Genomic DNA, 22103 nt, shown 5'->3' with positions numbered 1-22103 from the left:
GCACCTTTGAGACTAACTGTAAGAAAGAAGCTGGCAACATGAGCTTTCGTAGACTTCAACTCTACTTCCTTAGATGCCTACGGACCAAATGCATCTGAGGAAGTAGACTCTAGTCTATGAAAGTTCATGCTGCCAACTCTTTCTTTCAGTCTCAAAGGTGCTACAAGTTCTCCTTACATACTGTATTAATATACTGTGCATGGAAAAGATCTACAAGAGAAACAACAGCACCCCAAACCATTCTAACCAGAACGGAAGGAAAACAGATGTGCCCATCCAAGCAGACCACCCACCAAAACCCAAATATCTGGAGCAGGAAACAAGGCCAGCATGAGATAATGATGGAAAAGAAGCAGGGTGGCTCTCCTCCCTCCATCTCCGCCGTTTGTTACTACTGTTATCCACCTCCTTCTCTTTGGTTGCATCTACACTGCAGAAACAATCCAGCTTGACACCACTTTAATGGCCATGGCTGTGGAATTCTGGGAATTATTGTGGCACCAGAGCTCTGTCTCCATCCCATAACAAAAGTGATGCTGTTGTTTCCCCTGGGAAGTCTCACCTGCCCTCAGAAGCTGTGTCTGCACTGTGGAAATAATCCACTTTGACACCACTTTAACTGCCCTGGCTCAATGCTAGGGAATTCTGGGAACTGTAGTTTTGTGAGACATTTAGCCTTTTCTGTCAGAGAGCTCTGGTGCCACTATAAATTACAGTTCCCAGCACTGAGCCAGGACAATTAAAATGGTCTCAAACTGCATTATTTCTTCAGTGTTTTTGGGACCTTTAACTGCCCTGGCTGGGGAATTCTGGGAACTGTAGTTATATGAGACATTTAGCCTTCTCTGTCAGAGAGCTCTGGTGCCCCAATACACTATAATTCCCAGGATCCCCTAGCACTGAGGTCCAAAACACACTGCAGAAATAATCCAGTTTGAGAGCACTTTAACTATCCTGGCACAATGCTAGGGAATTCTGGGAACTGTAGTTTTGTGAGACATTTAGGCTCCTCTCTCAGAGAGCTCTGGTGCCACAATAAACTACAATTCCCAGAATTCCATAGCATTGAGCCAGGTCATTTAAAGCAGTCTCAAACTAGATTATTTCTGCAGGGACCTCAGTACTAAGGGATCCTGGGAATTATAGTGTATTGGGGCACTAGAGCTCTCTGACAGAGAAGGCTAAACGTCGCACAAAGCTACAGGCTGCCTCTGCACTGCAGAAATAATCCGAGTTGACCCCACTTTTAACTGCCATGACTACATGCTGTGGAATTCTGGGAAATGGTAGTTTGAGGCACCAGAGAGGAGGCAGTACAGTCCCTAGAATCTCATCCCATGCAGCTGTGGCAGTTAAAATGAGGCCAAAAACAAGATTGCTGTATTTCCTGCAGTGTCTCTATACAGCCCACAGTCAACTGGCTGAGGGCCAAGGGGAGAGGAGAAAAACTACATTTCCCAGGGGGGCTGCGGGAAACTGAGCAGGCGCAATCGCTCCCGGGGGACCCTCTGCGGCGAAGCTGAGCCGGTGATTGGCTGGAGGCTTTCCGGGCCTGGCTTCCTATTGGCTGTCCCAGGCGCTGAGGCTGATGGCGGAAGGAGTAGCGGGGGAGCGAAGCATTATGGCGGCGGCGACGACAGCGAAGACGACTGAGGCGGAGAGCGCGCAGGAGATGATGGAGGGTGAGAGGCGGCATGGAGGAGCCGAGGAGAGGGCTGGAGCCGGGCTGGGCGGCGGGGAGGAGCCCAGGAAGGAAGGAAGGGGAGACAGATGGGGGATATTGCCTAATAAAAGGCTTTCCCCCTTCCCCACTGCCATTGTCTTGCTCTTTGCTATGGAATTCTGGGAGTTGGAGTTGGTTGTGGGCCCAGAAGGCCCCACAACAAACTCCAACTCCCAGAATTCCATAGCAAAGAGCAAGACAAAGACTTAAAGCGCTTCCAAACCGAGTTATTTCTCCAGTGTGGATGCAGCCTCAGAGCCTTTAGGGCTGAAGAGCAGGGTATAAATACTCTCATAAATAAATAAAGGGGACACCTAGGAATATAAATAGCAATAGCAAGTACATAATATAGCAAGTCTGAATTAATTCTTCTCAGCTATGCTCAGATTGGAGGACGGAAGAGGCTGGGATGGAGGACATGTCCTGGGAAAGGAGGGCCTCTGGTCACCCTGAGCTGAAAACTCTCATATCAGTGCAAATCCATGCTTCTTAGCTCTACTCAAAGTGGAGGACAGTTTGGAATTCCTCCTGGACAGATGAGGCTGAAATGTAGGACAGGACCAGGGAAAGGGGGGCCTCGGATCACCCTGGCCTAAAAATACTCGTATCAGTGTTAATTAATGCTTCTTAGCTATGCTCAAAATGGAGGACATTTTGAAATTCTTCCTGTTGAGAAGGTTGAAATGTAGGACATGTCCTGGAAAAGGAGGATGTCAGAGTAGCTCCCTCAATCTCCTGCCACCATCCTGATGCAGGTCCCCCCTCTTTTACCTTACTTCAGGGAGCCAAATTTCCCCACAACCATCCGTTTTTCAGAGTAGGATGGTGGTACCTGATTTCCATTTTGCCCCAACTGTAAAACAAACAGAAGTGATCTTTTTAAATGGGTGAAGTACAAGAAGACCCAGAATCCACAAAACAGAGACAACCAAAATGCACAAAATCTATGCAAAGCTCCAACTGGATGGAGGCAATTTCGATCTCAACTTGCTTTGTTGTTGTGAACTGCCTTCCAGTCGACCCAGACCCATGGCACTCCGGTGGGTGAGACGTCTCCAAGACCCCCGGCCTATTAGCTACCTCTCTGCTCAGGCCCTCAGGTTCAGGACCATGGCTTCCTTGATTTGAGTCTAGCCATCTGCCGTCTGACCTTCCTCTCTTTCTACTACCTTCTACCCTTCCCAGCATTATTGTCTTTTCCAATGAGTCATGTCTTCTCATTCTGTGGCCAACTTACAACCGCCTCAATTTCGCCATCTTGGCTTCCAGGGGGATTTCTGGTTTGATCTGTTCAAGGACCCAATTGCTTGTCTTTTTATGGTATTGTCAGCACTCTTGTTCAGCACCACAGCTCAGATGCATTGGTTTTCTTTCTATCTGCTTTCTTCGCTGTCCAGCTCTCACATCCATACTTTGTGATGGGGAATACAGTGGCTTGGACCAGCCTCATTTTAGTTTTCAGGGGCGCGGTACAAACCACCATCAAGCAGCAGACCGGCTCCAGCATTAAGGTTAGGGAGCGCACACCATGTACACGCTCCCTAACCCTAATACGTCATGGCGACGTAACAATGGTGGCGGCCTGTATACATGAGCGCTGTCATTGTTACATAAGCACTGTGCAGCATCCGTGTGGTGCCGCGCAGCACTTACGTAAACAGTGCATCAGTGGCGCACTTGTTACGCCACCGTCGTGGCTTGAGAAGAACCCGTTTTTTGCCACCACCAGCCCGGACCTTCAAAAAGGTATGTACCGGGCCAGAGTTTGCACTTCAGGATCTTGTCTAGTTCTTTGATAGCTGCCCTTCCCAGTCCACAGATTATTATTAGAGAAATCTTGTCTCATGGGCCAATATCATCAGCACTTTTCCTCAGCATCACATCTCAAATGAGTTGATTTTCTTCCTATTCACTTTCTTCTCTGTCCAGCTCTTACATCTGTACATAGTAATGGGAAATACCATGGCTTGGATGATTCAGACATTAGTGCTCAGCTGTATATCTTTACAGTTTAGGATCTTGTCCAGTTCTGTCATAGCTGCCATTCCCATTCCTAGTCTTCTTCTGATTTCTTGGCTGCAGTCTCTGTTCAGATCAATGTTTTCTTGGGTACGCCAGGAAATAAAATGTAAGTTCCATTTGTCTTGCTAATGAAACTCAATTTTTTTTTTACTGGCGTACCCACATAACCAAAAGAAGGAGGGGGCTCTCTGCATGAATACCTGCCTCCAAAGCATCTGAACTTAGGACAACAACCACAACATCTTGACAAAATGCAGGATTGTGACTAACATCATCATAATTTTTTTTCTCCTGTATGATTTTTTAACACCTGTGTCTGATGAATAAGCCAGTGGAGCTTTGAAAACTTGCAACATGTTTTGTATGAATTTTGTTTGTTCCAATAAAGGTATCACTGTTTTGTGGATTTTCGATGTCATTGTAATTTGCTACATGGCCAACATGGCTACCCCTGGATATATAAATGGATGAGGGGAAGAGATCTTTCAGTAGAAGAGGCATCTGACGGCTTTGCTATCCAGCAGATGAAGCATCACTGCTCGGTGCCTGCAAGCATGTCAGTTTTAGCGTGGCAGGTTTAGCTGCTACTGACTCATTTATAAAACAGAAGCAAAGGCATTTCATCCCTCCTCCCCATGTTTTATATTCCTTAGCTTCTGCTTTATTTCTCATGAGTTGCTTCTCAAATTGCACTGTCTTGCCCCAACTTCAGTGTTTTTTTGCTGAGATTTACATTGACAAAGGAGCAGTGGGATGCTTTATTGACTAGTAATATAGAGACTACAATTATGGACTGTATATTAATCTCTTCTACTGTGATAGGATCTCATTGCTTGGGGTGGAAAGGGAAATAAGAATTTGGGGAACCCTGTTCTTTGTTGTTGTTATTTTATTTATTAAATTTCTCTCCTATCTTTCTGCCAAAAATGGCACCTTGGCTATATATATGCAAAAAAACACATAAAAATATGGTATGGTCCATGATAAGGGTCTGTCAAAAGAACAGCACCTTGGCTATATATAATATGCCAGCTATAGTGTATACAGTGGATCCTTGTTATACGCTGGGGTTTGGTTCCAAGATCCCCCGTGTATAACAAAATCCGTGTATGCTCAAGTCCCATTAAGTTTAATGACATAGCAAAATGGTGTCCCTAATAAAAAATGGAACATCAAGGTAAATTTATACTTTTTTGGAACATTTTCAAACCGTGTATGATTGAATCCGTGTATAAAAAATCCGTGTATAAGAAGGACCAACTGTAGTAGCAGGTAGAAATAAATTCCTTCTTGGTTCATATATGGTGACAGATCTGCTTAGATCTTTGGGAATGAAGTACTGTACTGTGTTTTTAGTATTGTAGAATGACAGATCATAAAAAATGACTGAATCCTGTGACTTTGAACCCAAGAGGCTAGGAAACATGGCTTATTTGCTTGCACAAGCAAAAAAATAAAGTACACATTTGTCGTATGCAGGGACTCAACCCTAATTCCTATCACTCTTTATTAAGCTAAGATGTGACAGGCAGATCATATAAGATCAATGTTCCCCCAACCTGATGTTTTCAAGGCATGATTTAATTGTCAATTTGGCCCTCGCGTATGTATGTGTGTATATATATATATATTGCTTTATTTATATCGCACTGTTGATTTACACAGCGCTGTACATACAAACAATAAAATAAATAAAGTAAACATGCCTATGGCGTACAAATCTAAGAAATAATAGCATAATACATATAAATAATACATAACAATACAGGAAAGGGTTTAATAAAGTAAAGCAGGCAAAAAATTAAAACCTTCAAATAATAAATAATAGTCACGCAACGCCTGGGAACACTTCTGTGAACAATGCCATGATTTTGTGTGTGTGTGTGTGTGTATGTGTAATGATGGCATATATAATGTGTGTGTGTGTGTATATATATATAGTAATAAATAATATAATATATAATAACATGGCATATTATATGTAGCCAAGGGGTTGTTCTTTTGACAGAGTATTCCATTTGTGCATGTTTGTTTATTTAGCATTTTAATTAGTTCACTTATTCTTTGGAACTTGGCCCTAAGTCTGTATTCTGTGAACACATAGCTGGAGGTGTTGGACTCAGTAGGGCTTACTCTCAGTAAGCATGTATCAAGGCCACACACACACACACCCCCGCAGGTTAGGTGGGCGGGGGGGTGTGGCCTTGATACATAGGAACACCGTGTCCCTCACCAGGAACCACATCCGACAGACCTCCTATATCGAGTGTATTTACCTGACCCTAAAGGCTAGGGACATCTAGGGATTCTGCTGGTGTATCGGCCACCCCGTGCATTAGCCGACTCCCTTAACGAGCTGACACAGCTGGTTGCTGAGCTGATGTTGGAGACGCCCAGGCTTCTTGTCCTGGGCGACTTCAACATCTCCCTCACGGCCAGCCATGTTCCATCTGGTGCGGCTCGGGAATTCATGGAGACCATGGCGGCCATGGGCCTGTCCCAGCTGATACAGGGTCCTACGCATTGTGTGGGTAATACTCTCAATTTGGTCTTCTGTTCGGATGCGGAAAATCCGTGGGTGGAAATAGCTAATGTTTCCCCCCTGCCATGGACGGATCATTTTCTGGTAGAGGTGAAAATCAAGGCCTCTACCCAGATCCCCCCCGGGGGTGGCGGACCTGTTAGGACGGTCCACCCTCGAAGGCTGATGGAACCTGAGAGGTTCCAGGAAGCCTTAGAGGGGCTCACGGTTGGTAATGACGGCGACTCTGTTGACGCCCTCACCGGTATTTGGAATACCGGTCTTTCTAGGGCTATACACAGTATCGCTCCCAAGCGCCCTCTCAGGCCTGCTTCTAAACGTAAGCCCTGGTACTGTATACGGAAGACCTCCGGACAAGGAAGTGGGTTCTGCGATGGCTAGAGTACCGTTGGCGGAAACACCTTCGCTTAGACGACAAGGCTCTCCTAGACCAACTATTAAAGGACTACGGAGAGGCAATACGAGCAACAAAGAATTCGTTCTATGGTGCTCGTATTGCGTCCTCTGAGTCGCGTCCGGCAGAGTTGTTCAGGGTAGTCAGGGAGCTAACTCAGCTCCCTCCCGCCCTGAACCAGATCCTTGAACCTTCTAAGGCCTGCTGTGACTTGTTTAACGACTTTTTTGCGGATAAAACCTCTCGTATAAGCGAAGGTCTGAACGCCGACATTTCAGCAGAACCTAGGGTAGAAGTGTCCAGAGCTTCCGTGGACTATGTTAAACTGGATCAGTTTGAGTTGGTGAGTACCGAGGATGTGGACAAGATCCTCCGAAGTGTTCGGAAAACGACCTGCTCTCTTGATCCCTGTCCCTCATGGTTAGCGGCCCAGGGGGGACCGGCGGTAACATCATTGTTACGCCGGATAGTTAATACATCGTTGAGGGATGGGCTATTTCCATCTCAACTTAAATTGGCCATTGTGAAACCTATTTTAAAAAAGCCCTCCCTCGACCCCCTGGTACATAATAATTATCGGCCTGTTTCGCTGCTACCATTTTTGGGTAAGGCGATCAAGAGGGCGGTTGCGATCCAGCTTCAGGCGGTCTTGGATGAAACGGATTATCTGGACCCATTTCAAACTGGCTTCCGGGCGGGTTACGGGGTTGAGACGGCCATGGTCGCCTTGGTCGATGATCTCCGTCTGAGCATCGACAGGGGAAGCGTGTCCATGCTGGTGCTCTTGGACATCTCAGCGGCTTTCGATACCATAGACCATGGTATCCTTCTGGGACGCCTGGCAGAGGTGGGAATCGGGGGCACTGCGCTCCAGTGGTTCCGGTCCTACCTCTCCGGGAGGTCCCAGATGGTGCAGCTGGGAGACGTGTGTTCCGACGAGAGGCCCCTTAAAACCGGGGTCCCTCAAGGAGCCATTCTGTCTCCCATGCTATTTAACATTTACATGAAACCGCTGGGAGAGATCATCCGGAGACATGGGGCGCGGGGTTATCAGTACGCTGATGACACCCAAATCATTTTCTCTATGTCTCCGACTGATGCAGTGACTGGGGATGGCGTCTCTCCTCTCGTGGCCTGTCTAGAGTCAGTAATGGGCTGGATGAGGGAAAACCGACTCAGGTTGAATCCAGAGAAAACGGAGGTACTAGTGATAGGTTCTCCTGGTCCAGGAATGGCGGTGGTTCCACCTGTCCTGAACGGGGTCACGCTCCCTGTGAAGGACTCCGTGCGCAGTCTGGGGGTGCTTCTTGACTCGTCGCTTCACCTGACTGCTCAGGTGAATGCGACGGTCAAGAGCACCTGTCATCAGCTTCGGCTTATTCGCCAGCTGCGCCCATACCTGGCCCAGAGGGACCTAGAAACTGTTGTACATGCTCTGGTAACTTCGAGACTGGATTTCTGCAATGTACTCTACATGGGGCAACCCTTATACCAAACTCGGAAGCTGCAAATGGTGCAGAATATGGCAGCCCGGCTGGTCACTGGCGCTCCCAGGACCAGCCATATAACACCGGTGCTGAAAGACCTCCATTGGCTGCCCATCCGCTTCCGAGCTCAATATAAAGTGTTGGTGATCACCTATAAAGCCCTAAATGGCTTGGGTCCAGGATACCTAAAGGACCGCCTCTCCCCGTACATTCCGCCTCGCACCCTCAGAATGTCTGGGCAGCAATTACTGAAGGTGCCTGGGGCTAGGTTAGCCTCCACCACCCGGAGGACATTTTCCACGGCTGCCCCAGCCCTTTCGAATACGCTGCCCACCGAGCTCCGCTCGACTACCACCCTGGCCCAATTCAGGAAGGACTTAAAAACCTTCCTGTTCCAACAGGCATTCCCTGATTAAAAATCCTGTGGGCCTCCCTCCTCTTCCGTGGCCAAGAGGTTGGGCTAAGGGTTTTTTTTTATCCTGTTGACTTTTGTCTTGTTTTTATTGTTAGTATGGTTCGCCTGTAGAAGTGTTTTTATATTGTTATGGCACCATTGTTTTTAATCTTTGTTGTAAGCCGCCCTGATCCTGGGAAGGGCGGGATATAAATAAAAAAATTGTTGTTGTTGTTGTTGTTGTTGTTATTATTATTATTATTATTATTATATATAGGATCAGTCCTCTCTTATTTCGTACATGCTCTCCTATTCTTTTTTCTGGAAATAAACTTAAATATGGTGTATCCCTTTTACCCAGTGGACAGGAGGATCGAGTCTGAAGAGTCAGGAGATGATGAAGGAAAGAAGCAAGCCGTTTGCATAGTAACAGACCTCAGTCAACAGAGTTTACGGGATGAGCAGAATGGCGAGAATTCAACAGGTACACTCTTGTTTAATAATAATAATATTTATTTGTATGCCACTTTTCCACAAAGGAATCAAAGTGGATTCCAACAGTATAAATAAAACATCAAACAATTAAAAATTACAATTTAACCCCCCCACAAACTTGACCCCCTCCCCCCAAAAACCCTTAAATAGAGAAATCATCTGTTGCATCTAATGAGACTGTATACTGTTTACAACCTTTCAAAACTTCTTCTTCCCAGAATTGTAAGAGACAACTGAAGGTATTCCTTGCCACTAGGCTTCCAGGAAGTGATTTTGTTACAGTGTTTTCCCCTCCCATGTAATCAGAGTTTGTATATTTTTGAATTTATTTGGATTATTGGTTGCATAAGTGTGGTTCTATATTGCATGTTAACTCTGTCATTTTTCATGGAAAAAAAGGGTTTGAGTGAATTGACTGTTTGGAGCAGTTATAACAGCTTCTTTCAGCCAAGTTGTGGGGATTTGTTGTTGTTTTGGTGGGTGTTCTTGTTTCCTGTGTGACATTATATAATACCTGCAGTAGCATTTACATAACATGAGCTGGCAGTATATAGTTCTTTACCTAGCAAAGAATGTACACAGTTGGAAAAGAACTGCACTTAGTGAAGCAATGAAGCTACATCTGAGGAATATAAAATTCAAGATGGCAGTCTCTAATGGTTTTGTTCAAGATTTTTTTCTAAAAATGAAGGAACACAAGTTTGATCATATTTCTCTAACAAGCAAAGAACAGTGTTTGGATATGCTGTTTTATGAACAGCAATAAAACGTTGTCTGTTTCAAAACAGTATTTTTATTTGACTTAAAATGTGCACTATCATTGTAGTGAAAAACAGTGTTTATGGATAATGTGGAAGAAATACCTTTTCTTATATTTAGGTCACTGTAACATTTTAAGATGAGATTATTGGATGAAAGACATAAGAAAAATAGTTGCATCCTTCTAGGGTTCAGTCTGCCTAAGGATTAGTGAAAGGATGTAAATGAGGGAGTCTTGGTTACAGAGCGACATCTTTGTATGCAGAGTTGATGTGTTCCTGTTTGTATCTCTGAAGAAGAAATGGATACAGAAGTTTCGCTGGAAAAAGTAATCTGTCTGATCTTAATTTCTCCTCGCTTTCAGTCAAGATTGATTGCCCCTTATTATTGTCATTAAGGCACCAGCTGAAAGAAACATTTAAATGTGCAAGCATTTAGTGGATAGGCAAGTTCTACTTTTGTTCTGTTGTTTCTTATTAATTGTTTGTTCTTACAACACTGTTTTCAGAGAAGGGTTTTTGTGATGGATTGTGTTTTCTGTCTGCATTATTTGTTTTCCTGGGCTGTTTCTAAGAAAGCGTGGAATATAAAATTAAAAAAATTCTCCTTTTTCAGTGAAACAGTATTTTTTAAAACTAAGTGAAACAGTTTTGATTAACCGTACCCAGTACAGTTCAAATACTTGAATCTGTTACATTGAGCTTTGCTACTGAATATGGATGAACCACTGATGGGTTATCTTCCACACATTCAAAGAAGACTTGAAAGATGGAAAAGTCAAACTGCTCTTGGTTTTATTTACCCAAATTGTTTTTGTTTGTATTCAGTCTCAACCTTTGGTATAGGCCAGGCACTTGTTTTACTCCTTGTAAGCTTTGCCCTCAAAATATTGTACATTTTTGCACTGGTGTTCTATTTTAGCTCAGAAATCCAAGAGTAGATCATTCAAAGGTAAGAATCTTTTCCTTTTAAAATCCTGTTTAGTGTTGGACTTTTCATACTAAATCGGACTGGGCAATGTATTGTAATCTTTTGCCATCCGATATTAGGGTGGGCAGAATCCCTGCTGACAGCAGCTTCTGAAGTACAGCTGGGTGGTCCATGGTCTATCAATACATGGAAGAACAAAAGGAAATAGTAGCAACTAAACCCACAACAGTCTGAATCCAAATACAAAAATATGTTAGGAATATTTGTTGGGTACAAATTCCATATGTATACACGCTCTTAAATGAATCCACTGTATCCCTGTGGGTAAAGAAAATGTTTTATGTCTCAGGCCCAAACCAATTCTGCAATAGGATAAGGGATAAGAATTGTGTAGGCCTCCAGATGTTGCTGAATTGAAGCTCCCACCTTTCCCCACCATTTGAGAGAGGGGACTTAGTAGGACTGTGGGAATTAAAGTCCAGTAATTACACAATTTACACCCATGCTCTAGATTAGCCAAAAAAAAAAAAAAGAGTCATAATGCACAGATATCCATGGAGAGAAAATAGCTTTACACTTATGCAGGTCTCAGATGATTCCAAGTCATCAGGAATGTTTTCTTTTTTATGTCGAATTCTGGTAGTCACTAGTGCATTAACAGCCTGGGTATGCTAACAGAAGCTTTTGTTAAAATGTCAAGAAAAGTAAATGTCATTTCCAACATATGGTATGGAGAGGTTCTCTTGTTCCTTGGGTGTTTTTCATTTGATTTGTTTTATATGATGGTGTAACAGGACAAGATTCTTGTTCTTCAGAAGAATATCAGAAGATTTGAGCCTGTAATATGGCCAATACATCGACCAGTTAAATATTTGAGATGATTTAGTGATAATGGTATTATGTGCTGTCATGAATGTACAAAATTTGCTTATTAAAATACATTCCACATAGGGATTTCAAAGGTCTGCAATTCAGGTTTGGTTTCAGAAGTTGTATAGCTCCTTATACATATCCATTCAGACGTCTGTGTAGAAAATTGACATGTCCCTGTCAACTTGTTTGCCATCTTGAAACAATCTGTTCAGTTAGGACTCTTTTGAAAAGTATTTTCATTCTCTGAAGTGGGGGCAAGCACTTTCAGTTGGGACACAATGGCAACAGATTGTCTGGCTCTGATTTTCACAGGAACTTTGTGAACAATGGCTGGGACAAGATGAATTGGACAACAGCAATTGAGACAATTGAAACAACCTTTAGTTATGGGTTTTAATGACAAGATAGCCTACAGTTACACAGATAATTTGTGTTAAATTAATTGTCAAAGTCCCTCTCCCATGTCCTCACCAAAGGGACATGTGATAGTGGGGGGTCTGAGAGAAAGCCCTTCCCTGAATATCTACTACAGACCCCCAAGTCAGACTGAGGAATTGGATGATATCTTTCTAGAACAGATGACCACACAGTCAGAAAAGAGAGATGTAGTAGTGATGGGCGACTTCAACTATCCTGATATTTGTTGGAAGTCAAACTCAGCAAAATCCTCAAGGCCTAACAAATTCCTCACTTGCCCGGAAGACAATTTCATGGTCCAAAAGGTGGAAGAGGCAACAAGGGGGTCAGCTATTTTAGATCTGATCCTAACCAACAAGGATGACTTGGTTAATGGGGTGCAAGTAGTGGGATCATTAGGTGGAAGTGACCATGTTCTCCTGGAGTTTGTAATACAGTGGAAAGGAGAAGCCAGGCATAGTCAGACACGCATCCTAGACTTTAGGAGAGCGGATTTCAGTAAACTTAGAGAAGTATTGAGGGCAATTCCATGGTCAGAAATACTAAAAGATAAAGGAGTTCAGGACGGATGGGAGTTTCTCAAAAGAGAGATACTGAAGGCACAATTTCAAACCGTTCCAGTGAGAAAGAAAAACGGGAGGTGTCTCAAGAAACAAGGATGGATGACTAAGGAACTTTCTACTGAGCTGAGTTTGAAACGGAACATGTATAAGAAATGGAAAAAGGGGGAAATCACAAAAAAGCAATTCAAAGAAATAACAGGCATGTGTAGGGGTAAAGTCAGAAAAGCTAAAGCACAGAATGAACTCAGGCTTGCTAGAGAGGTTAAGAACAATAAAAAGGGCTTTTTTGGATATGTCCGCAGCAAAAGGAAGAAGAAGGAAACGGTAGGGCCACTCCGTGGAGAAGATGGCAAAATGCTAACAGAAGACAGAGAAAAGGCAGAATTACTCAACACCTTCTTTGCCACAGTCTTCTCAGAAAAGGCAAAGGGTGCTCAACCTGAGGATAATGGAGCAGAGGACAGAATAGGGGAATTTCAGCACAGAATAAGTAAAGAGATAGTAGAGGAACACCTTATTAATCTAAATGAATTTAAGTCTCCGGGACCAGATGAACTCCATCCAAGGGTATTAAAAGAACTGGCAAATGTAATATCGGAGCCATTGGCAATAATCTTTGAAAACTCCTGCAAAACAGGAGAGATCCCAGCAGACTGGAGGAGGGCAAACGTTGTCCCCATCTTCAAAAAGGGGAAAAAAGAGGATCCCAACAATTATCGTCCAGTTAGTCTGACATCAGTACTAGGAAAGATTCTGGAGCAGATCATTAAACAGAGAGTCTGTGAACATCTAGAAGGCAATGCCATAATCACAAAAAGTCAACATGGGTTTCAGAGAAACAAGTCATGCCAGACAAACCTAATCTCTTTCTTTGATAAAATTACCAGCTTGGTAGATGAAGGGAATGCTGTGGATATAGTATATCTTGATTTCAGTAAGGCCTTTGACAAAGTTCCCCATGACATTCTTGCAAACAAGCTTGTAAAATGTGGGCTAGACAAAGGAACTGTTAAGTGGATCTGTAATTGGTTGACCGGCCGAACCCAAAGGGTGCTCAACAATGGCTCCTTTTCATCCTGGAGAAAAGTGACCAGTGGGGTCCCACAGGGCTCTGTCCTGGGCCCAGTGCTATTCAACATCTTTATCAATGACCTGGATGACAGAATTGGAAGCATACTTATCAAATTTGCAGATGATACCAAATTAGGGGGAATAGCTAATACCCCAGAGGACAGGATCAAGATTCAAAATGACCTGAATAGACTAGAAAGCTGGGCCAAAGCTAACAAAATGAAATTCAACACGGAGAAATGTAAGGTATTGCACTTAGGGCGGAAAAATAAAATGCACAGATATAGGATGGGTGACACCTGGCTGAATGAAACTACGTGTGAAAGGGATCTAGGAGTCCAAGTAGACTACAAGTTGAACATGAGTGAACAGTGTGATGCGGCAGCTAAAAAGGCCAATGCTATTTTAGGCTGCATCAATAGAAGTATAGTGTCTAGATCAAGAGAAGTAATAGTGCCACTGTATTCTGCTCTGGTCAGGCCCCACCTAGAATATTGTGTCCAGTTCTGGGCGCCACAATTCAGAAATGACATTGAGAAACTGGAGCGCGTCCAAAGGAGGGCGACAAAAATGGTGAAGGGTCTGGAAACCATGCCCTATGAGGAACGACTTAGGGAGCTGGGGATGTTTAGCCTGGAGGAAAGAAGGTTAAGAGGTGATATGATCGCCCTGTTTAAATATTTGAAGGGATGTCATATTGAAGAGGGAGCAAGCTTGTTTTCTGCTGCTCCAGAGAACAGGACCCGGAACAATGGATGCAAGCTACAGGAAAAGAGATTCCAGCTCAACATTAGGAGGAACTTCCTGACAGTTAGGGCTGTTCGACAATGGAATGCACTCCCTCGGAGGGTGATAGTCTCCTTCCTTGGAGGTCTTTAAACAGAGGCTGGATGGCCATCTGTCAGGGATGCTTTGATTTGGATTTCCTGCATGGCAGGGGGTTGGACTGGATGGCCCTAGTGGTCTCTTCCAACTCTATGATTCTATGATTCTATCTTAAGACTCTAGCAGGTCCTTATAGGGTGATACAAGCTTTCAGATATAGACAAGACTCCCTTGGAGAGTGGTGGAACTCCTCCTCTGGAGGTCTTTTGAACAGAGACTGGATGGCCATCTGTCAGGGGTGCTTTGGTTATGTGTTCCTGCATTGCAGGGGGTTGGACTGGATGGTTCTTGGGGGTCTCTTCCACCTCTATGATTCTATGTTGAACCAGGTTCAGAGAGAGGCAACAGGAGTGATAAAAGGCATGGAGAACAAAACATAAGAGGAAAAATTGAGGGAGCTGGACATGTTCAGTCTGATGAAGAGAAGACTGAGGGTTGACATGATTGCACTCTTTAAATTTCTAAAGGGTTTTCACAGAGAGGCAGGTGCAGGCATATTCCTTACTGCCCCAGAGGGTAGGACCAGATCTAATGGTTTTAAGTTATGGAAGGGTAGATTTTGGTTGAACATTAGAAGGAACTAATGACCCAGAGAGATAGTAGGGTCTCTTTCTCAGCATGTCTTTAGAAAGAGGCTGGACAGTTACCTGCTGGAGATACTGTATCTAGATTTCCTGCACTGAACAAGGGTTTGGACTCGATAACTTCAGCTCTCTATGATTCTGTCTCTTGTTGTTGTTGTTTTCCTTATCCTTGCCTAAGGGTTACAGTCTGGCTGTAGGTTCAGTGCAAGAGCCTCCCCCTCCCCTCCCAAATTGTTGAGCTGTAGATTGGCCGCCTGTACAGTTGGCCCTCCACATTTGCGGATTTGACTTTTGTGGATTTGATTATTTGCGGTTTTGATTAAAATATTCTCTCTACGAATCTTGAGGTTCTCCAGCACAACTCTGACAGAAGGCATCTGTAGGTTCTCCAGCATGATTTTGTGACCAGCGTCTGGTAGATGTTGACCATAGAGTTGAACTGGAAGACCTGGAGATTCATAGAGAGGTGTTCTCTTAGGTAAAAAGAATAGTTTTTTTTTATTTGCAGTTTTTTACATTTATGGGGATCCTTCACCCATAACCCCAGAAAATGTGGAGGGACCACTGTATTTCATCTCCTCCGTGTGTGCAGTTTGGCAATTTGGGCTCCTTTATTGTATTTTACCTGAATGCCTGTACCTGCAGAGCTCACAGCAGGAGTTCTCTTAAAGTCTCTGCCACATGATGGCAAAACTAACTTCCGACCAGATTGTCACAACAGTTTTGATCATGAATGTATGCTACAGTCAAATTAGCAAAGTGGGCAGGTGGCTGCTTTGTACACATTTGCAGTATTAATTTAATGATGACATTTTCACAGTGAATTTCATCCACTGGCTTGCAGCCCAGATTTGGCATTTCATCCTATTCACCACCCAGTACTGTATACAAAAAGATTTGTTGTTGTTGTTGTTAGATATCTGTGGCTTGATAGTTTAGGTAACTGAAATTTGTAATTATGAGAATGATTACATGGACCACTACCTACATATATAACTGGAATGTATTGTAATTAGTGAAGTGTGTGTCCAGTGGTAGAAACGTATGTGGGAATTTTAGTACAAATGAGTTCTGAAGCAGAGCAGTGGGTAGTACTGGCCTGTACTTCCCTTTCACAGTTTGCACCACCTATCAATCCTTTGTCCCCTGGTCATTCTTTTTCTCTATTCCTTGCAACAGGGTGGGAAAACTTAGCCTGCATGCAGCTGCCAATCCTCACCCTTTTTGCAGCCCTGTAAACCCCCCCCATCATCTCCACAAAGCTCCCAGATGCCCATAAATAAATAAATAAATAAATATTTAAATTGCAGTGAAAAATACTCAGGAATTGGCCACATCGCCACAAAAGCAAAGTTGAGATTCATTCATTAACACAGTAAAACTCATTATTAAAATTACCAGGACAAGAAAATAGCAGCAGGATAATCATCCACTAAAGCAAAACAAAGAGAGGCACTGTGGTGTAACGGTTTGAGCATTGGACTGTGGAGAGAGCCACTGTGGTGTAACGGTTTGAGCACTGGACTGTGGAGACTATGCCTGGTCAGTCATGGAAACCCACTGGATGACCTTTGGTGAGCCACACTCTCTCAGCTTCAGAGGAAGGCAAGGATAAACTGCCTTTGAAGAAATCTTGCCAAGAAAACCATGCAAGAGGTTCACCTAAAGGTTGCTATAAGTCAGAAATTACTGGAAGGCACTCAACAACAAAGCAGAACAGGCTAATTAAATAAAAATAAATGTTCCAGAAGGCTAATGATACAGGTACAGTACTAGGAAGACTTTCACACTCCAAAAAGAGATGCTGCAAGAGGAAGGGCCCTGTCTCTGATCACCACACTCTTTTCCTTCAAAGGCAGTGAGATGAGAGAATGCTCTCCAGAGAAGTTTGAACTGCTGTGCCAAAAAAGGCAGAAAAAATATTTGGAGAATGTGAACTAAAAAATGGTTAGGTCCTTTCAAAATGAACAAAGTTTGGATTTTCTTTCAATTTGGTATGAGAAAACAGACTGCTGTATTAAGACAGACTTCGTTGTTGTTGCTAACTGCCCTTGAGTCAAGCTCGACTCATGGAGACCCTATCGGTGAGATATCTCCAAAGATCCCTGTCCTTAACTGTCCTGATCAGGCCTGTGGCCTCCCTGGTTGAGTCTAATCATCTGGCATATGGTCTTCCTCTGTTTCTACTGCCCTCTACCTTTCCCAGCATCATTATCTTTCCAGTGAATCATGCCTTCTTGTGATGTGGCCAAAGTATGAAAATCTCAATTTAATCATGCTAGTTTCCAGGGAGAGTTCAGGTTTGATCTGTTCTGGAACCCATTTGTTTGTCTTCATGGCCACCCATGGTATCTCCAGCCCTTTTTTCCAGAATCAGAGTTCAAATGATTCTTCACTGTCCAGTTCTCACATCCGTTCATTGTGATGGGGAATATAATGGTTTGGACTAACCGTACGTTAGTTTTCAAAGTTATATCTTTCCCCTTTAGGGCCTTATCCTGTTTTTTCATAGTTGACCTTTCCAATCCACAGACTATTATTAGAGAATTCTTGTCTCATGGACCATTATAAGATTCTTTTGCCCCTTCTTAAATGGTAAGTAGAATCCCTAATCCACTGCGGAGTTTCAAAAACAAAAAAGACAGATCGTTCCGAACAGCAGAATGACAGAGAAAAAAGAGATACAGGTAACAAAGGAAGGTGAGCCAGTGTGGATTTGTGTATGTCTTTTGTGTTGAGGATTAAGAGTGAAGCCAAACAGTTTGAGGGACAAGAAGCACAGATGGAGAGAGGTGACACTGTATTTCAAACATAAATTTAGGAAGGCAGTGGAGTTGAGTGATTTAGGAGAGCAGCATCCTAGTCAAAAGAGTATGATAGTGAATTGTTCAGTACAAATCCTGTGTGCTGGATTGATGTTTCTGTGTGTGGCTCAGTAATACATGAGGGAAAGAAGCTACCCATCTTCCAAATGGAGAGAAAGTATGAATTATTCAGCACAAATCTCTGAGGTCCAACTCCACACACACTGTGAAACAGAGTGAGTGTATTTGGCCGGAGTGGTCTTTTTTTTAACCTTAAAGCAGTAACATAACTTTTTTTCAGATTGCTAGTAACACTCAGCTCATTCAATATAAAAAATAGTCTGTTCTGATGAAAATGTAAGGCTTGGTAAGATGGCTTGCATATATATTTAGTCTGTTTTCCCATGAATAGAAAAATGAATATAGTGTTCTTCAAGTGGCTGAACAGTGTTTTTCCACCAGATACATCACTGACTCACATTGGTTCCACATTTGATCCTCTCCCCTTTATAATTCCAGATCAGCTGACATGAGAGAAGGAATACTTAAAACAATTCACAGGTGGCATCTAACTCCCCTCCAATTATCAAAAATTGCTTTTTAAAAATTCCACTATTATGACTGACTCCTATTTCTGTATGTGGATAGAATATCCTAAAGTTAAAACTTTTTCACCAGTGGTTGTAATCTGAATCACACAGCCCAGCCCATATCCATTTGAAAAATCCTTAATGCACAAAAATATTTTACCTGCCACTGAAAAGAGCAGGGATGGGGCCATTCTGGCTTCTAAAGGGAGAGAGTTCCCAAATCTAGGAGCAGCCACCGAGAAGGCCCTCTTCCCACCAAACAAGCTTGAGAGGGTGGTGGGACAGAGAAAAGGTCTTCTCTGGACAGTCTTAGAAATCTAATGGGCTCATAATGAGTGATATGGTCCTTCAGATAGCTTTGATACAAGCTATATAGGGCCTATGTGTCAAAACCAGCACTGAATTGTGGCCAGAACCAGGCTGGCAGCCAATGGAGTTGTAAACTTTACCTGGCTACAGGAAGCCAAGGTCGTTGTGTGCTTCCTGTAGCCAGCCAGATCTGGCTGCAGGTCTTTGGGCCAACTGAAGCTTCTGAGAACTTTTCAAAGGCAACACCACATAGACTGTATTACATTAATCCAAACCAGATGTAGCCTGGTCATGTACCACCATGGCCAGATCAAACTACTCCAGGAATGCACACAGTTGGTGCAATAGCTTTAACTGTACAAAAGCAGTTCTGGTCACTGCAGAAACCTGGGCCTCCAAGTTCAAAGCTGGAGAATAGAGATTTTCCCCAGACTGTGAATCTGTATTTTCAGGAAAGCATAACTCCATCTAACACAGGCTGAGTCCCTATTCCTAGATCTGTCTTTTAACTGGCCAGGAGCACCTCTGTCTTGTCTGGATTAAGCTTTGATGTGTTTGCCCTCATCCAGTCCATTACAGCTAGCAGGCATGGGTTTAGCACAGGAAACAGATTCCTTGAAATTAGGTTGAAAGGAGTGATAGGGCTGGGTATCATCAGCATACTGGTGACACCTGATTCCAAAATTCTGCACAACCTCTCCCAGCAGTTTCATGTAGATTTTAAAAAGCATAAGGGACAAGACTGAACTCTGAGGATTCAGCCTCATCCAACCAGATCTCTAGAATACAGGCCAGATCAGCACGTGCATCTAAGATCAAGTCCTGAATGTTTTACCATTCACCAATGTGGCATTAAGCAGCAGCACTTTTGACCAAGGCTGGCATAGCTGTCCTGATTATTTGGGATGGGAGGGAGTTTGGGGATGACTAACACCTATTGTAAACTTTACCCCCAGGATAGGACAGCCATTTTCCATTTCCATATCACCCTCTAGCCTGCCTATTCCTGAGTCTCATTACCTCCTTCCCTTTATTAGCAGCAGATCTCCCTTCCCCATATCAATGGTCAGTTGTTTATTCCAGTGAGGCAGTGTCTGTAAGCAGGCAGGTTTTCTTTTCTCCATGGCTCCTTTTTTGGAGGTGACCTCAGTGGCAGTGGACCCACAGTAAAAAGATAAAGGTAAAGGTTTCCCCTTGACGTGAATGTCTAGTCATAATTGACTGCAGGGGGCGGTGCTCATCTCCATTACTAACCCAAAGAGCCTGAAGGCAACTCTGTGATCATGTGGCCATCATGACTGCATGGAATGCTGTTACCTTCCCATCAAAGTGGTACCTATTTATCTTCTTGCATTTGCATGCTTTCAAACAGCTAGGTTGGCAGAAGTTGTTACTGGTGATGGGAGCTCACTCCATCATGCGGCACTTGGGCCTTGAACTGCCAATTTTCCAATTTTACAATCATCAGAATTGGCATCTTAACCACTAAGCCACCGCGTCCACACAGTAGTCGCATTTCTAGTCCCCAGCCCAGAGAAACTGCTAGCTGGGCCTCTGCCCTGCAAGGAGGCAACTCACACAGTTGTGGTAAAGGAGTCCCCAGGTGAAGAAAGATGGCAGATGGAATACATAGTACCTGCCAAGCTCCCTCTTCTTGGCTCCCGGATGGTCCGTAGGTCCTCCGCTGTCTCTGAAGGGGTGCTGAATAAGCTGTTTCTTCACTGTGAAAGCCTGAAAAATGGCCAAAGTGCAAAAGTAACTTACATTTTCTGCTAAGTTTACAGTCCAAAGTATTTGCAGTTACATTGTCAGCTGTGGTGTGCCTACCTTAGGCAATGAAAGACAATGATTCTAATGTGCATATTATTCAAAGGAGTTTTGTGGTTACTTGCTTGGCTGTGGCCACCTGCTAGAAAACTGACCATTATTTTATATTCTAAGCTAGCCCTAGAAGGACTACTGTGAACTGCTGTCTGAACATATTAGATGTTCCCTGTATCCTTACAGCATGGTTTCTTTTGTGGGAGAGCTGACTTTGCAAATATGTTTTCACGGATGAGAAGCATGGACTTACACATGGTGCACTTGCTCTGTTGCAGTAGATGCAGAGACACCAGTGGACATGGAGACGATTAGCCTGGATCCAGATGCAGAGGTAAAATAGACCCTATTTTCATATTATGGGAAGAGCACACAGCCAATAAATAGAACTTTAGGGAAAGATCAATAAACCTTTGGCCATTGAGCACTGTGTTATAGAACTATTTTCCCTTTTTAAAAAATTGAAGCTGTATTGTAAGTAGTCTATGGAAAATATTTTGTATGAGAGAAGCTGGATCACAACAATAGAGAAATCAGAGCAGAGAGTTTCAAATGCGGAAAATATACTTTGCTTATTGTTGATTCTGAAGGGTGTGTGGGTTTCTCTGTGTTTCTTGCCTTTTTGTCTTTGAAGATCTGCACTGTTGAAATGTTTAGGTTCTAATGGTATGGTGGAAAACCTTGATTAGTGTACAAGTCAAGCAGCTCTACTTGAAGTATCTGTCTTCAGATTAAATTAAAGGGGTATTTCCAGATAGCAGGCAAGCCAAAGGCACTCTACATCTACTCCATTTGTCTTCTGCTTAATGGATTTTCTACTCAGAAGAAAAAAAGACAGGGGTAATAACAGAGAAGCAGGGGAATTTACAAGTTTAATACAATGTCATCTGAATCTCCTAGAAAATTCAGCAAATTGTACCATCAGGGGCCGGCCTGAAGAAAGAGGCTCCTCCCTCCCTAACTGTCATCTTTCGGCCTCTGAGGGAGAGAGTAGGCCGGCCCAGTACCATCCGTTCTGGTAGTCAAGGGTTCCTGTCTCAGCCCAGGATTTCCTCTGCCCCATCCCGGATTCGCCCCTTTTCACTTGCTGCCCCTCACTCCTGGAACCTTCTTCCTCCACAAGCAAGAGCCATCACTTCTTTAACCAGCTTCAAAACGGAGTTGAAAACCATCCTATTCAGAGAAGCCTTCCAAGGCATCGCATAATTGTCGCTTACTATCTGATGTTCTGTTGTTGGCTGTTTATCGATCCATTTCCTGTATTGCTATGTACTGTATATGTATTATCCTACTTGTGAGTATGTATTTTCCCTGGATAATGATTAACCTTCCATTTTGAAGCCAAGCCCTCCCTTCAGTCCATCTGCCTTGGTCCAGACCCCGGAGGTAGAGAGGAACTGCTGGACCTCTTACCCCTTCCCGTCACCACTCCCTTCTCCT

General features: G+C 43.5%; 1 protein-coding gene across 2 annotated transcripts in view; it reads left to right on the top strand.

The window, feature by feature from the left end:
* The first annotated feature begins 1556 nt into the window (after positions 1 to 1556).
* Positions 1557 to 22103, top strand: part of PPP1R7 (protein phosphatase 1 regulatory subunit 7) — a 32786-nt gene continuing 12239 nt past the window's right edge. The window contains exons 1-3 of one of the 2 annotated variants that reach the window (XM_042459683.1): positions 1557 to 1682; positions 8924 to 9046; positions 20942 to 20997. In XM_042459683.1, the coding sequence (XP_042315617.1) occupies positions 1589 to 1682; positions 8924 to 9046; positions 20942 to 20997 (273 nt within the window). In that variant the 5' untranslated portion in view covers positions 1557 to 1588. The remainder of the gene's footprint in view (positions 1683 to 8923; positions 9047 to 20941; positions 20998 to 22103) is intronic. The other variant, XM_042459684.1, reaches the window with a different exon arrangement.

This window comes from Sceloporus undulatus, chromosome 3, assembly GCF_019175285.1.
Source record: "Sceloporus undulatus isolate JIND9_A2432 ecotype Alabama chromosome 3, SceUnd_v1.1, whole genome shotgun sequence".
In the NCBI taxonomy this organism is placed as follows: domain Eukaryota; kingdom Metazoa; phylum Chordata; class Lepidosauria; order Squamata; family Phrynosomatidae; genus Sceloporus; species Sceloporus undulatus.
This window is presented reverse-complemented; position numbering and strand designations above follow the sequence as displayed.